General features: G+C 36.3%; 1 protein-coding gene across 1 annotated transcript; it reads right to left on the bottom strand.

The window, feature by feature from the left end:
- Window positions 1-286: 286 nt before the first annotated feature.
- On the bottom strand, window positions 287-12,472 carry LOC105061174 (extra-large guanine nucleotide-binding protein 3). The gene is made up of 9 exons (XM_010945146.4): window positions 10,905-12,472; window positions 10,656-10,793; window positions 10,031-10,135; window positions 9,725-9,901; window positions 6,800-6,977; window positions 5,471-5,721; window positions 3,855-4,027; window positions 1,219-1,416; window positions 287-921 (listed from the first exon to the last, which is right to left on the bottom strand). The coding sequence occupies exons 1-9, from the start codon at window positions 11,871-11,873 to the stop codon at window positions 534-536; spliced, it is 2,577 nt and encodes an 858-aa protein (XP_010943448.1). The 5' UTR covers window positions 11,874-12,472; the 3' UTR covers window positions 287-533.
- Window positions 12,473-14,530: the final 2,058 nt, after the last annotated feature.

Below are 14,530 nucleotides of genomic sequence, written 5' to 3'. Positions count from 1 at the left end.
TAGAATTTGATTTTATTGAATCCTGTAGCACTGCAACATGTTTGGTGTCGTACGAACAAGCGGAATTCAGACGAGTGTAAATTTAATGTCTGCCAGTCCTATAATCTCCATTTTCTTCTTTCAGAAAACTCACAACATTAAAATTGTTGCATTACATTCACTCGAGAAGTCCGAAATCGATAGATGCCAATAAGTATAATGTTGCGGATTCCTTGTTTGCATTTAATCTACTTCTATGATGAATATAAGGATTCTTTTTTCAATTCCCTGCCTGCAAACATGAAGCTTAACAAGAATACTGTATTTATTGAAAATGAAGATTAGTACACATGATCTCGAGGTCATATCGTACATCAGTGCAAAGCATAAAACTGAATCTTTTAACACAACAATAAATACCTCAGAATTTTAATCAAATTATACATGCAATGAACCAAACAAGCTGCATGATAGCTATAATATACACTTAGAAGGAATCCTACATGAGAGAATCAACTCAATTTCAGTCCGAAATTATAAAAGTTTAATGAGGATTATTCCTGCCTGATGAACGGTGAGGAGCTCAGTTCTGTGGTACTGTAAAATGAGTCGTCGAGATAGTAGTTTTCATCCTTCTCATCCTCCCATCTTAGAACCTCCCTTACGTACTTAAAGGCTTCATCCACCGTTGGACGCTCCTGAGCCTGTGCTTGCCACACAAATAGCTTTCGCTTGGTGAGGGAATAGTAGAGGTCCTTAAACTTCATGGCAACATAGTAGTAAGCCTGGTTGGCCAATGACTGCTGGTTGTGGTGAGTCCTCACAGGGCAGAAGTCCATGAACCACGGACATGCAGAGAGTGGCACGCGGCTTATTTTCTCCTCGAAGAGGTCATACTTGTTGAGCACGAGAACGAATGGGGTGTCATGGAAGCATGGTTGCCTGGTGCAAATTCCAGAGAATCAGCTTTACTCACAACTTTACAATTCAGAACATCTAAATTACATACAGTAAGTACTAAATACAAAATTCAGCAGGTGACTTGTGGGAGGACTCCCGGTGTTCTCTAACTGTAATGAAACAAAAACTATACTAGTATATTTTTTTTTACCACCATCAAAGGTAGAGTTCCCACCACCATAGAAACTCATCCTTCATTAATAAATAAATCAAAAAAAGATACATCATCAAATGAATTATGCACTAATATATAAACTATTTAGAGAGTAAAGAAAACACCTGACTGTGGCCTCAAAGAGCTCCTTGCTTTGCATCATCTTATTCTGGAGAGGCTTGTTGTTACCACTCACTGGGGCCCCTAACTGGTCATAATCGCTGAGAGCCAAACAGAATATTACCACGCGAACATCCTCAAACATTTCCACCCACTTACAGCTCTCATTCATCCCCCTGACACTCACCCTAATCAACTGGTATCTGGAGGAAAAAAAATACTAATTAATTAAAAAAATACAAGAGAGAATAACAACCATAAGGAAGACCTAAGATAACAACAGAATTTAATGAGGTTTCAATGCATGTAAGTATGCATGTATAATTGCCTTTCAGTGTCTAGGCCAGGATGCTGCCTGAATACCATTTGTCATGGGACACCATTGACGCTTTAACAGACTCCATAAGCCATTTGACTAGACAAGCACAAGAATCATTATTTTTTCCTTTTTCCCTAGAAATGCACAGTGATCACTCTTTAAAAGTAATAAATAGGAGTGCTAATATATGGATTCTAGTGTTTTTTTTTCTTTCATTTTAGCTTCTTTATTTGCATGGAGACAAAAACCTGGAAAGCTTGATGAATATTTGGAAAAGCTTAATAATAACATCAGAAGCAGCCCTAAATGGGAATGCTAACACGGAGATCCAAGAAGTCATCTCCAAGTAGTTGGGACTTGAGACAGTGTTTGATGGTTATGTACAGACACAAAAAAGCAAATATCCAAAATTATCATGAGTTTTTGCATGATAGCTTGCAAAAGCGATTTTGGAACTTACGTAGAGTGTAGCAGCTAAATTTACTGCATATGGCCTTCTCATTGTTCAATCCAGCCAGAAATTATCTTTCAGATTTAACATTTTTCAACTAGTTTTAGAAGTTGCATTATAAAAATCAAGATATATACTATGGGTGGATGAAACTTCATGAAGTTAGGTGGCAAGGATTCAAATCCCGATGGGACATCCTACGGAACACTGAGATGGGGCACTATCCCATATGTCGGGACAGGGCCATCCCGCTAATATCCCAGCATCCTGATGGGGACATATTGGAACATCCCCTATCTTAAGTATCGACACAGAGCGAGACAGCAGTGTCTCGTTCTACAGAAAAAGTGGGACAGCCCCATCTCATGAAATTTAAAACTTTGCTAGATAGTATAAAATATGTCTTGATAATCCTTTTTCAAGAAAGCAAATAAAAATAATAAGATAGCAACAAGTTGTCAGATGATGCCAAGTTGCTCAGGATATAAATATAAGTTCAAACAAGAAACACCTCTATTTGGAGAATACATATAAGCGCAATCCATGAAGTTTCCCAAATTCAACCAATAAATTGACAATACAATATTTGTAAATTTCCAAGATAGTAGAAGGAAAAAGAAATGATTGTAAAAATATATTTGTCATTTTTACATAGCACAAATTTAACTGCTACTATAAAAGGTTGATTTATATCTCATATTGCGCTAGTAACTGTAAATATACCATTTTATACACTGCAAAATTTATAGAATGAAGATACACAATACAAGTTCACCATGTGATATGGACAATACCATTCCCAATCCCACTTAGGCTAGAGAATAAGCCCCTAGGCAGACCAAGCTAGAGATAGCAGAACCATGACTTGGGCAATCAGGGTTCGAATTGAGGACCGACGCTGCTCAAAATCAAACCCCCATTCTCTTGCTCATGGGGCAAGAGGTAGTACCATCCAAGCAAGTGCTTGGTGACACTTAAACAAGATTGTAGAATGCACACTAGAACAAACAACATATTTGTCTGCTATTTATTTAGCAGAAGATAGAAAATATTTTGATTGACAAGGTAAATTAACTAAGAGTTACCCAGAAATTAGAAACATGAAATATAAGAAATGCAAACTTGGAGTCATACTATTAAATTGGCATAGACAAAAAATGGCCATTTCAACTGAGGCAGATTAGGCACTTAGAACTGCTTGGTATTTTAAAATATAACAGTTGCAGTGCAGATATTTAGGTTAATGAAAGCATTCCTAACTCAAGTCCATTTCTTTAAAAGTTTTGAATAAATGGAATTTAATCATCATGTTCGCATTGTCAAGATTCTGATTCCAAAATTTAATAGGAAATCTTAGTAGGAATAAAAGTTAAATAACTTCAGTTAAAATAATTTGGCAACTTTAAGGGCATCTGCCCATGAATAAATTAGTTATCATGATGTGCTATTAAATGATTAAAATGCATCTTACGATCAAAAAAAGGACCTTTAACACAGTTTTTACTAATTTCTCTTCAGGAAATCATTGAATTGCAGCAATGGTTAGCAAGAGGATTTCCTCAAGTTCAACACAATGTATGGTTGATGAGGTATGATCTTCTGTGCTTCACACTGCGATGAACTTTTACTTAGATTGCCAGGAACTTTTCCTTTATTTTCTTTTCTTAAAACTCTTATCTTTAGCTTTTATGTAACATCATAACTTCTGTACAATACTTTTGGGCTTCTTTTGCCGGTGACAAGTAGATATTGCATAAGTGAAATGTTGATTGATAGAACAATAAAGAATGAAATGACAATTAAAATTTGCTTCTTTCCGTATAGTAGTTAATTGTAACAACATGAGTTACCAGTGATAAGAAGACTATTACTTTGTAAATGGTTGTGAGTGAGCTTCAGGATTGTCGTTGTATGGTTCTGACATTGGGCTATGATCATCCAGTGAGAATTCAATGAAGGCCAGTCCATTCCCTTGGGTTACTCCTTCCGCATACAATATATCCTTTTCTGAAGGCTCATATTCGTTGCTTGACACCTCGATTGCCTGCAAGCAACATGTTTTTTCCTCAAAAATATGAGTCTTTGAATGATTTGTGTAAAAATCAGAAAAAAAGAAAATACAATGGATTCTCTGATACAATAGTTACTCAGCATCGGTTTTGTTGCGGGGTTGTGATACCATAAGAGGGATTCTAAAAGAATCACAAGCGAAGTATTAACATAAAGTATTTGAACCTTTCAAATCAGCATCACCTATCTATTCCTGAAAACCTCACATATTTTTTGGAATACTTCCCCATTTGAGAAACAGCTAATTTATTTATTTATTTATTTTTAAAAAAAAAACTGAAGGTGATGACACATTTTTCCCCTACATGCCTAAGCATCCAACTGAAGGCGATGGATCAGGTCATTAAAATTTTCTTCCTCATGCAATCTGTCTCCCTCAGAGATTAAGCCCTTTCTTCCTCCTACATAAACCTAAGATCTTTTAGTTTAAGACTGGTAAGATTGATGAAGGTAACCAGAAGTCTGGAATCCTCCAAGGATTTACCTTGTTGTCAATAAGTCAAACTAGAGGATGGATAAAATACGGTTAAATGAGAGTTTCTAGAAATAAAGGAGAATGGGTGAAAAGTGGAAGACACTAAAAGTATGAGTTAAAGCATAACTTTCTTATCAACATCTTAAATATCATGACATTTTTTTGGTTCAGCTGATCAATGAGAGAGTTATATTATTGTATGAGGAAAAGTTGACAATGAATAGTGTTTGATTAGGAAAAACTCAATAAATGTTTTCCAAAATTGTTGCTAAAATATCATTCTTTTTATTGCCCGGCATGTTAGAATGTTCAAGTAAAGAAAGTGACTGGGTAACCAAATAATATATGGAACATGTGAAAAAAAATGGCTACATCATATCGTTACCAAAACTGCCCCTGTTAATAGTAAATCACGTGAAAAAGAGGATGCATTATTCAAAACTCTCTCGCAGTTCCAGCTCATTGAAAGCATCCAATATAGATAGAACCCCCTCACAACGATGTCAAAGTAGATGAGTAAAATGGATGCAGAAATGGAATGGGTTATTCAATAAGCTCATCCTATCTACAAGGGTAGACATCACTTTAAGGTCATCAAATCTCCATGGTTGGTGTCAATATTGCCATATGTCCAGATCACCTTAGAATAACAGCAAGCTCTTATTCCGAAATTCTCCTAGAAGACTGTTATCACCATTTGAGGTAGAGAATGTGCTTCATTCAAAGGTCAACTCCTAGTATAAGCTAAGTTTGTCAGATAACCTCAGGACCATATACCATATATTATTCTGTAATACTGTCACTAATTTCAAGAATGAGATGCACAAAATTGCCAGTTCAGACTTTGCTTTATTGCACAACACCTAACAGATAGGTAGGTTTGAATGTGTTCCATCAAATTACTTGGAAAAATATAAGATTTGAAGGATGATCAAAAAATACCCGGCTTAGGAAGTATTCAGCAACCTCTGGAAGAAAATGAAGTTCATTTCTTCTCTTATAAGTCTCCTGTATGGCAGGATCGTTCCACATCTCATCAACCAACGGAGCATACTCGCGTGTTGCAGCAGGGAAAAAAGCATCTAAATCTCCCATTGCTATGATGTCTAAAAGCCAATCAGAGAACTGCTTTAACTTTCCATTGATGGAGTAAATACAATGATTTGGGCCCCTTGCATTACCATCGTTTTCACCTGATACTCCAAAAAAAAAAAAAAAATAGTTATAACATGCAGTTCCATAGGTTTTGCAAGAAGAAGAATTATCTTGTTACACAATGGTAATATAGTTAAAAGCGATGAGATATAGTCCAAAAAACAAGAATTTTGATAGTGCAATAATCAACATGATTATTTGGTTATTCTGTATACTAAAGAAATTCAAAGAATTTCTTTCCTAGCTAATACTTATCCCAAGAAAGTATTATTTATCAGTGAAAGCTTTAGGTTCATTTTTATGTAGCATGTCTACAGATACAAGTTAAAAAACACCAACATCATAGTCTTAAGACACTTAAGTCTTAACCAACAAAAATTGTCCCACTAAAATGAGGTCAGGTCTGTGGATCAAGATATACCTCACTAAAGTCAGAAAAAATTTTACGACAAGATCGCGAGCTACCATCAACCATCGTTTGGGCATTAACTCCTAGCTAGGAAACTTGGAGCAAGAGGTCTGTCAAAAAACCTAGAAAGTCATTTATTAAGCATAGTGTCCTCACTTACTGCTCATTGATTTCAAGCACATGCAATAGGTAATGTCATCAATTTTTCCCAAAGAACACCTGCCAATGTTGGCAAGCCATATGTAATAGATTATGATGCCAATAACTTTACACCCCTCACTAGTACATCCAGATATAAGATGGTTAATATATTGTGTATTTCAAACATTTAAAATAGGCATCTTCTTAAGCCAAGCAAGTCGGCTCTGCTGGCATCAATCATGATAAAACAGCATTAGAAAAAAAAATGTATTTACATTCTGAGCACCATAACTGTAGTGTACCTCATAGCCAAACATCGATAAGAATTACATGCGTACATAATTTAGATAAAAAAATATATGCTTATATCATAAATCGCTTAGTATGGTATGTAGGAGTATATAGAAGCATGTGTTCACTAACGGTCAGTTTCTGGTGCCACAAAGACAACAACCTCATTGACCACTAAAGCAAGCCTGTCTAAGCATCATTCAGGGGAAAAAATGCATCATGATCAAGAAAATTCAATATTTAGATTCCTAAGAGACAGAAAGGAATGAATTTACCTTCCATGGGAAGTTGATCTTGTGAGCTTGTTGCTTTCAACTTGGACAAAGCCTCTTCCTCAAAACGCTCTCGTCCTTCGAGCAAAATGCTCAAATATTTGTACATATTGCTTTGTATCATCAGTTTAATATTGTCCAGTTCTTCTTGAGTGAACTTATCTCCATACAAAAACTTGGCCTGTTAAAGCACAAAACAATCAGGCATCCAACTTCAACAAATGCCAATATATATAAATTGTAAATACATTTCTCAAAATAGTAAGAATGATGCAAACCATAATGCATCTGAAATAACAATTAAGTAATATAATGTGTGGTACAAATATTAGAAAGCTATGTCTGATTTATTTCATCTATTTGACAATGAGAAAACACAAACCTCAAAAGAAATGTAAAAAGGAGATAAAAAATAAATACGCCATTTATAAATGACCTCAATGGTCGCTAGAAACAAAAGCATAGATCAACAATGTTTCAAAACTTATTGACAATATGATAACTGTACATTTTTCATATGCCCTCTAGATATTTCTCAATGTAGTCAAGAAAATGTATGCATGAATTGGGGTACTACATTGTAAATGATAAGACCCCTGAAATGCACCCTAAAATAATAGTCTCCATGCAAATACTTGAGATAAAGCCTGGTGTATAGCAGTTCAAAATAGGCATTATGCTTAAGGCATACTAGCCATGGAAGTGGTACTGAAAATAGAATGGATCTTTTATGGCCAATACACAAAGTTTGTAAGTCAGTGGTATAACTGACATCAAGTAATGCCTCACTGACCCGAACAACCTTGTTCAGGGTATACCAAACCGAATCAGGATGGTATCTGGTAGGTTCGGCTGTTCAGGTTAGAAAAGGGCCCAAACCAGTCAAAACAAAGCAAAACCACCCAGTTCTGCTTGGTTCAAGTTGGTTCAGGCCCCTCAACATGCCAATAATTGAGTGGGAGAAGGCCATCCTCAAAAACAATGATTTTAGGACTAAAAATTTAGGAAAGAGATTTCTTACTGATTTTGATGCTAAATCCCACCCAAATCAGGTACGATCCACTCTATTCACCACATTCCTCTCTTTTTTCTTTTTGATATCTAAAATAAGCAAAAACTTGATAAGATCAAATGAAATTATGCCAAAATTTTGTATTTTGGCATGATTTCATGATGTTCTATAGATTTAAGGAATGATCTACATATTAAAGAAAAAACATGAACTTTCACAGATCATGTAACCTTTTAGATTGAAAATATATTTTCAGGTTAAAAATAACAATAAATAAAATAACGTTCAAAACTTAAAACATACCCATGGACTAAAAAAATATATATGTAGTACCTCTTGTAGGGTTGTACATTAATCCAAATTAAAATTAATTTTTAAATATCTATACTTAAATATTAAATTATTATTTTAAAATTCAATTAAAATATTTAAAAACATAAAAAAATATAAAAATTATGCTCTGCATAGATAATGTAGTCATATTTTCTGAAGTAATTCAACCATTTTTCCATTCCATGTAAATTATCTAATTTTAAATATTTACTTATATAAATAATTAATAATTCAACTAAAAAGCATGAAAAAATATCCAAAGCAGATTTTTGGGTACGGGGAGACAAAGCATATGAGTTGAAGTCATATCCAAGATCCTAACTATGAACAAGATCCCAATGTCTACAAGTAGTACAGACACTCCATGAGGAACTAGATATTTGTACATATTTATAATGCAAATCAAATTGACATATATTTATAAAAATCAAAAATATGCATTTTCTATATTTAATTATTACAGTTGAATCCATTAAGCAATCAAATGGTCTCGAGACTACTATGTTATAAAATAATATCAAAATACACCAAAATCATAATTTAAACATCCATAAATCTTAAAATAATCCTCCAAATTTAAAAAAAAAAAAAACTAAAAGAGCCAAAATAATATTATGGTACTATATTGTGCTGCTCAAGTACCGGTACGATATCTAATACCAGAACCACAGACCCTAATTGAGATATTACTAATGAAAAGGTTCTAGAGATGTCTTGCACCACTTAGAGATCATTGCAATTGCTAGAATGACGCACTGCTGATATGCAGTAAACTCCACCGAAGATTTGGCTGGAAGTAATAAACAAGATCATTTGGTGCAGAAGAGACCAACAGCAAAAAAAAAAACCAAAAAAAAAAGAAAAAAAAAAGGAGAGAAAATTCTTCATGTCTTGAATAAAAGGTAACTAAAAAAAATAAAGAGAAAAGTGTGCATGTCTTGAATAAAAGGTAACTAATGTATTGTTTTTTGAGACAATCATGCAGGAAAGCCGATGTGTGAATGAGTGTTTTGGTGGTTGTGGTGGTGGTAGAAGAATAATGTAGAATTGGATTTAATGTTAGTAGCATAATAAATCCATGTAGAGTTAATCCTAATTCGAACTCTATATGAGGTTCACAAGGATTAAGCTTTCCTTCAAAGTGAAAGCAGGAATAGCTTTGTTTGTCTTTTATGATGTTGCATAGAAGAACCCTGAGGATGGTCAGCATGTACAAGGAAATGTTCCATGTCAGCAGAATTGATCAATGAATAAAATTCTGGAAGATGTAATGGATAAAAAGCTGTTTAGTAAACATAAAGTACCATTTAGGACACAAATGACCGAGCTCACCATTAAGTTACAAATGAGACTAATATATCCCGAAGAACAAAAACAACAGCAATAAGTCATCACAAACACATCCAAACAGAATATAGGAACTATACCAGCATCGGTGTTCCAAAATACCACATATTACAAGACACATGGTTTATCTAGCATATCTATGTTGCACCAGTCCGTTAAATTAGTGTTCTAAGAAAGTCAATTTACCAATTCATTACTAGCCATCAAAGTATTGCACCAAAATTACATGAACTCACCTGCTTAAATATAGTGCTCGTCCCAGATCCTGGTGGTCCAAGTAGCAAAAGCTTCTGAATTCTTTTCTGCTCTAAGTAGTTAGGAACAGGTCTGGCTAAATAGGGGGGCTCGTCCCTTGTTCCATTTGCACGAGGGACAGGCAGCGAAAACAAGGAACATGCTAGCCGTGTTAATTTCTGTCTAATAGAGAAGATGTGCATGATGCTTAGAGAAAATTTGCAAAGATCTATTACTAATAAGGAAAATAAATTGGATTCAGTATTACATCTATGTAAAAAATAATAATCTTTGGTTGAAGTACATACCGATTCCCAAATTTTTCCTTTGATGTTATTTTGGCCTTCCTCCTCATAACGGCCATCATCATAGACCCAGAAGTGTGTATCACGCGGGCACTGCACATTTGCAACCTGCAAACAGAGCATGCATTTCTTGAAATTGAGCAGACTGAAAATTACAGCAGATGATGCAACCACACCATATATGATTATATGAATGATTAAGAGAATGTATTGACAGAAGAAACCAAGCACCGGTATGTTGCTATAAATAATAGAAATTCACTTTTGTACTGCATTTGCATCAGGAGAGCGACCACATTTTTGTACCTTTCGGTCATTTGCTGCCTCAGTCCATTCATTCAATTAATTATGATTTAAATAGAAACTTAAGCATGCATCCTTAATTCCATTCAAATATGTAGAAAACTTCCGTAATGACATCTAAATCTTTCATTTTATTTTTTCATAGTGAGTTTATAGTGCCGACTGCTGATTATTGAAAAGAAAAGATATTACTAGTGCAGATGTCCATGTCTTTCATGATCTTTCCAAAGAAGCAAGAAAAAAGGAAAACTAAGTAATGCAGAAACAAATACAAACAAGAATTTTGGCAGAGAAGACAAACTAAAGAATAGCATCCAATACTTACCTTCAGCACCCTCAACTCAACTTTTGTAATTTCCCTGCCATTCATATACACTTCGGTATTCCCGTTGCTTGCATGGGATTGAAGCTTTCCCGTGAAATTTAAGTTTGAACTGATGATTCTATCTGGTTTTTCTCCCTCCTGTCAAACGAAGAAAGAGAAGGCCATAGATCAGCAATTCTTAAGCAGCGAAAGGACAAGGTCTCTGAGGCTCCAACAAAGGAAAAGAGATCAGATTTTTGTTGCACTTACCTTTCCCCAAAGGCCTGATTCCTTGTCGTACCAATATCTCCCCGGCTTCAATTTCTGAGGAGGTAATGGGCAACTAAGGAGCTCTGCCATCTCCTCTGGCCGAAGTGGACATCCGTTCACAATAAGCTGCTCCGGCCGGAGCTGATTCGCAGGACATTCCTTCTCAGCTCTCAAGATTTGGCTGACTTCCAGGGGACTTAGCAACCGTGACAACGTCCTCGAACCCTTCCCTAATTTCGACCGCTTCGACTCATCAATCGGCTGGCCTATGCAGCCAACACACTTGCGCCCTTCTGGCATTGATCCCATCGCTCTGAGCACACAATAGCTGCAATACCTTGCATCACAAACCAGACAAGACTCCTTGCTCTCCCACTTCCGCTTCCCACATCTATAGCACACCCTTTTTCTCTTCTCCTTTCTGGACACCCCGACATACTGAGCAGAAGCAGACACCTCCTCGTCAAGCTCCTTGCTTTCTGACTTCTCAACATTCTCGAATGTGACCACAGAAACTCTCTTTGCCTCGTTTACCAACTGCTTGGGCTGTCCAATTGGAACACTATGAGTGGAGCCCGGAGACTCCGACTGCGAACCATCATCGGAGAACTCCTGGTTCTGCAAGACAGAAACCACGGACTCTGAGCTCCCTGAAGCTTGGGGGCTTCGAGAGTGCGAATCAGTGCAGTGCGCAATCCGAGAGATGGGCAAAGGTATAGGATCAACCACGGGCAGCACCGAGCCGTTCAGGGACCTATGGGAGTCTCCGACCGGCTCGGCTGTCGGGAAAGTCGAGGAGCTCAGATCAACTGGATCAACCCTCGGGAGCTCACAGGACACCGGCGGGCCGTCGTATTCGATGGCCATCGAGTAGTCAAGATTGGCTGGCGCCTCCGGGATAGGGGTCCCGGGGGGCAATATTCGTCTCAACATCTCCTGCCAGCTATTCTTTTCTAATGCTTCCGCCATTGGAGACTACTCGATCCAACCAAAAGCTCTCACTCAAAGTGGATCCAAATACCGCTGTCAAACCCCCCCACACCCCACAAAGATCCTATTTTTAGCGTTTCAATGAGAAAATTTGACAGAAATAACCTCAATTACATGGGGTGGCAGAGTCCAAACGTTGGTGGCTTCAGAAAATCTGAAGCCTTTCTTGGACGAAACCAGGCTCCAGAGCCAGCCAAGAAAGGTCTTCACGAGAGGAGAAAAAGGCGAAATCCCAATTAAAATCTAATCTTTTCAACACCCAGGAGGGATTCAGCGCTGGAAATCGAAAAACCAGGCCGCAAAAGGAGGCGAAACAATACCTCGGGCCGGGACCAGATGGATTCCAACTAAGAAAGGCCAAAGACAACTTTTTCCGACGATTTGGAGGGAGAAACCCGCAATTCTTTGCGGACGCGTAAATTTCCTCGATCCGGATGAAGATTTGGGGGGTCAAAACCCTAGAGGAAGAGCGGAAAGGAAGTAAATAAATAGAATAAAAGAATTCAGGGAGGGAAGAAGGGAATGAACCGGAGGAATGGCCCCTCCGTTGATACGGCGGCTGAGACCGAGTAAAAGATCCCTCCTGCTCGGAAGAAGACAGCGAATCCAAGAACGAATGAACTGTTTGGGTGGCGGTCCCCACTCTCCATCAGGAAGCAGTCAGACCAAGCCGAGTGGCTGGCCGGCTAAACTCGATGAAGTCGAACAAATTTTAGTATCCAAATCCGAATTTGATTCAACCAAAAAAAGAAAAACCTATAATTGGTTTGACTTAATCCCACTCAAATATCAATCAAATCATGTCCGAATTTGATTGAAACCTTGACTATAATTTAAAAAAATATAATTAAAAATTAAAATTAGATTAAATTAAAATATATATATTATATTTTAAAATATTAAAATAATAATATATATTATAAATATAAGATAATATTATTAAAAATATGTACATTCGGCGAGATTTGAGAGAATAATAAAGTTTTCAATATTATATAATTACCAAATTCTTCTATATTAGGAGGCAGTGGAACAATATTAGGCTTCTAAAAATTTTATAGTAATTATGTAATGAATAATATAGATAGATTTAAAGGAAGATTTTTCTTTTCTTTAAATACAAATAGATTGCTGATATATACAAAGTCTTACCATATTCTTTTCCATTACTAAAGCGTTAGATTTCTGAGGTTGAAAATTACTTCTTAATTAGTCGAGTGAATAAAGAGGGAAGGTCTCCCCCACTATCTTTTCTAAGATATTGATTGTAATTTTTCAACTTAATGGTTATACTTACAGAGTAGAAGGCATTAATTACTTTGATTCCAAAAAAATATGATGCTCTTGAGCCTAGTCATTTTTGGCTTATGAGCCTTTGAACCACTATTTATAAAATCACTGCAAAAATCATCGTGAATCAACTGAATCCAATATTACCAAGTTTGATCAACCCAAAGTAGGAGGCTTTTATTGAAAGGTGGAGTATCTCCAATAATGTTTTAGTGACATAGGAATTTATGCATGACCTTTAGTGAGCACCTTGCTGATACAATTTTATGGCCATTAAATTAGATATGGTGCGAGCATATGGTTGTATGAGTTGGAACTTCCTGATTTATGCTATGGAAGAGCTTGATTTTCATAGGACGTAGACCAAGTGGATTCTTGATTGCACATAGAGGCCTTCTTTGGCTGTTCTTATTAAAGGCATACCCAATGATTTTTTTCAATCATCTATTGGATTTTGCCAAGGTTATCTTCTTTGACCTTATCTTCTTATTATTTATATTGATGTCTTATCTAAAGCTCTCAGATGAGCTACTTAGATCAAGAGCTAGTGGCTTATCAACCAACTCTAATGGGCCAAGTAATATCACATTTATTCTTTGCCTACGATTATCTCCTTCTTGCCTGAGCATCCAAGGGAAATGCCTCGATAATCACTAAGATTTGTTGAGGATTATTATTCAATGTTAGGGTAGTGAGTCAATCAACAAAATTTGGTAGTCTGGTTTAGCCCAAAGATCAACCCTAATTGACAAATACCATAAAGGAGGTTCTATGAGTGTCTAAACAGGATAATATGTGAAAATATCTGGACATCCTAATTAGGAATAGAAGGTTGACGAGAGAATGGCATTGAGTTGGAGAATATTGTTCGAGGGAGACTAGATGGTTGGAAATCGAAGTCCCTTTCTATGATGGACCATATTATATTAGTAAAATCAATACTATCTTCTATCTCGATTTACCTCGTGGCCAGTACTATTTTACCTAAAGTTTCTCTTTTGAAACTAGGGGAGATGTTTCATAACTTCCTTTGGAGTTCCATTATAGCTTGGGAGAAGGTCCGTATGCATATTCAAGATAGTGGATTGAGAATTTAATCTCTAGTAATAAGGCACGATGTGATGACACCAAGCATGCAATGAAATTTTTTCTTGAGCCAAAAAATCTATGGAGTTCCTAAATGAGAGCTAAGTATAGATCTTGGATAGCATTCTCCATACCTCTTCCCACTTGCAATAGTTTCTTTATTTAGAAAGAGGTATGTTCATATGCCCCGATGATTTTATCTAACATTCGATGGGTCATAGGAAATGGTCATATTATGGATATAATTAAGGGGTATAATT

Source organism: Elaeis guineensis, chromosome 12, assembly GCF_000442705.2.
Source record: "Elaeis guineensis isolate ETL-2024a chromosome 12, EG11, whole genome shotgun sequence".
Taxonomy (NCBI): domain Eukaryota; kingdom Viridiplantae; phylum Streptophyta; class Magnoliopsida; order Arecales; family Arecaceae; genus Elaeis; species Elaeis guineensis.
The sequence above is the reverse complement of the archived record's forward strand: the minus strand, read 5'-3'. Positions and strand labels throughout refer to the sequence as shown.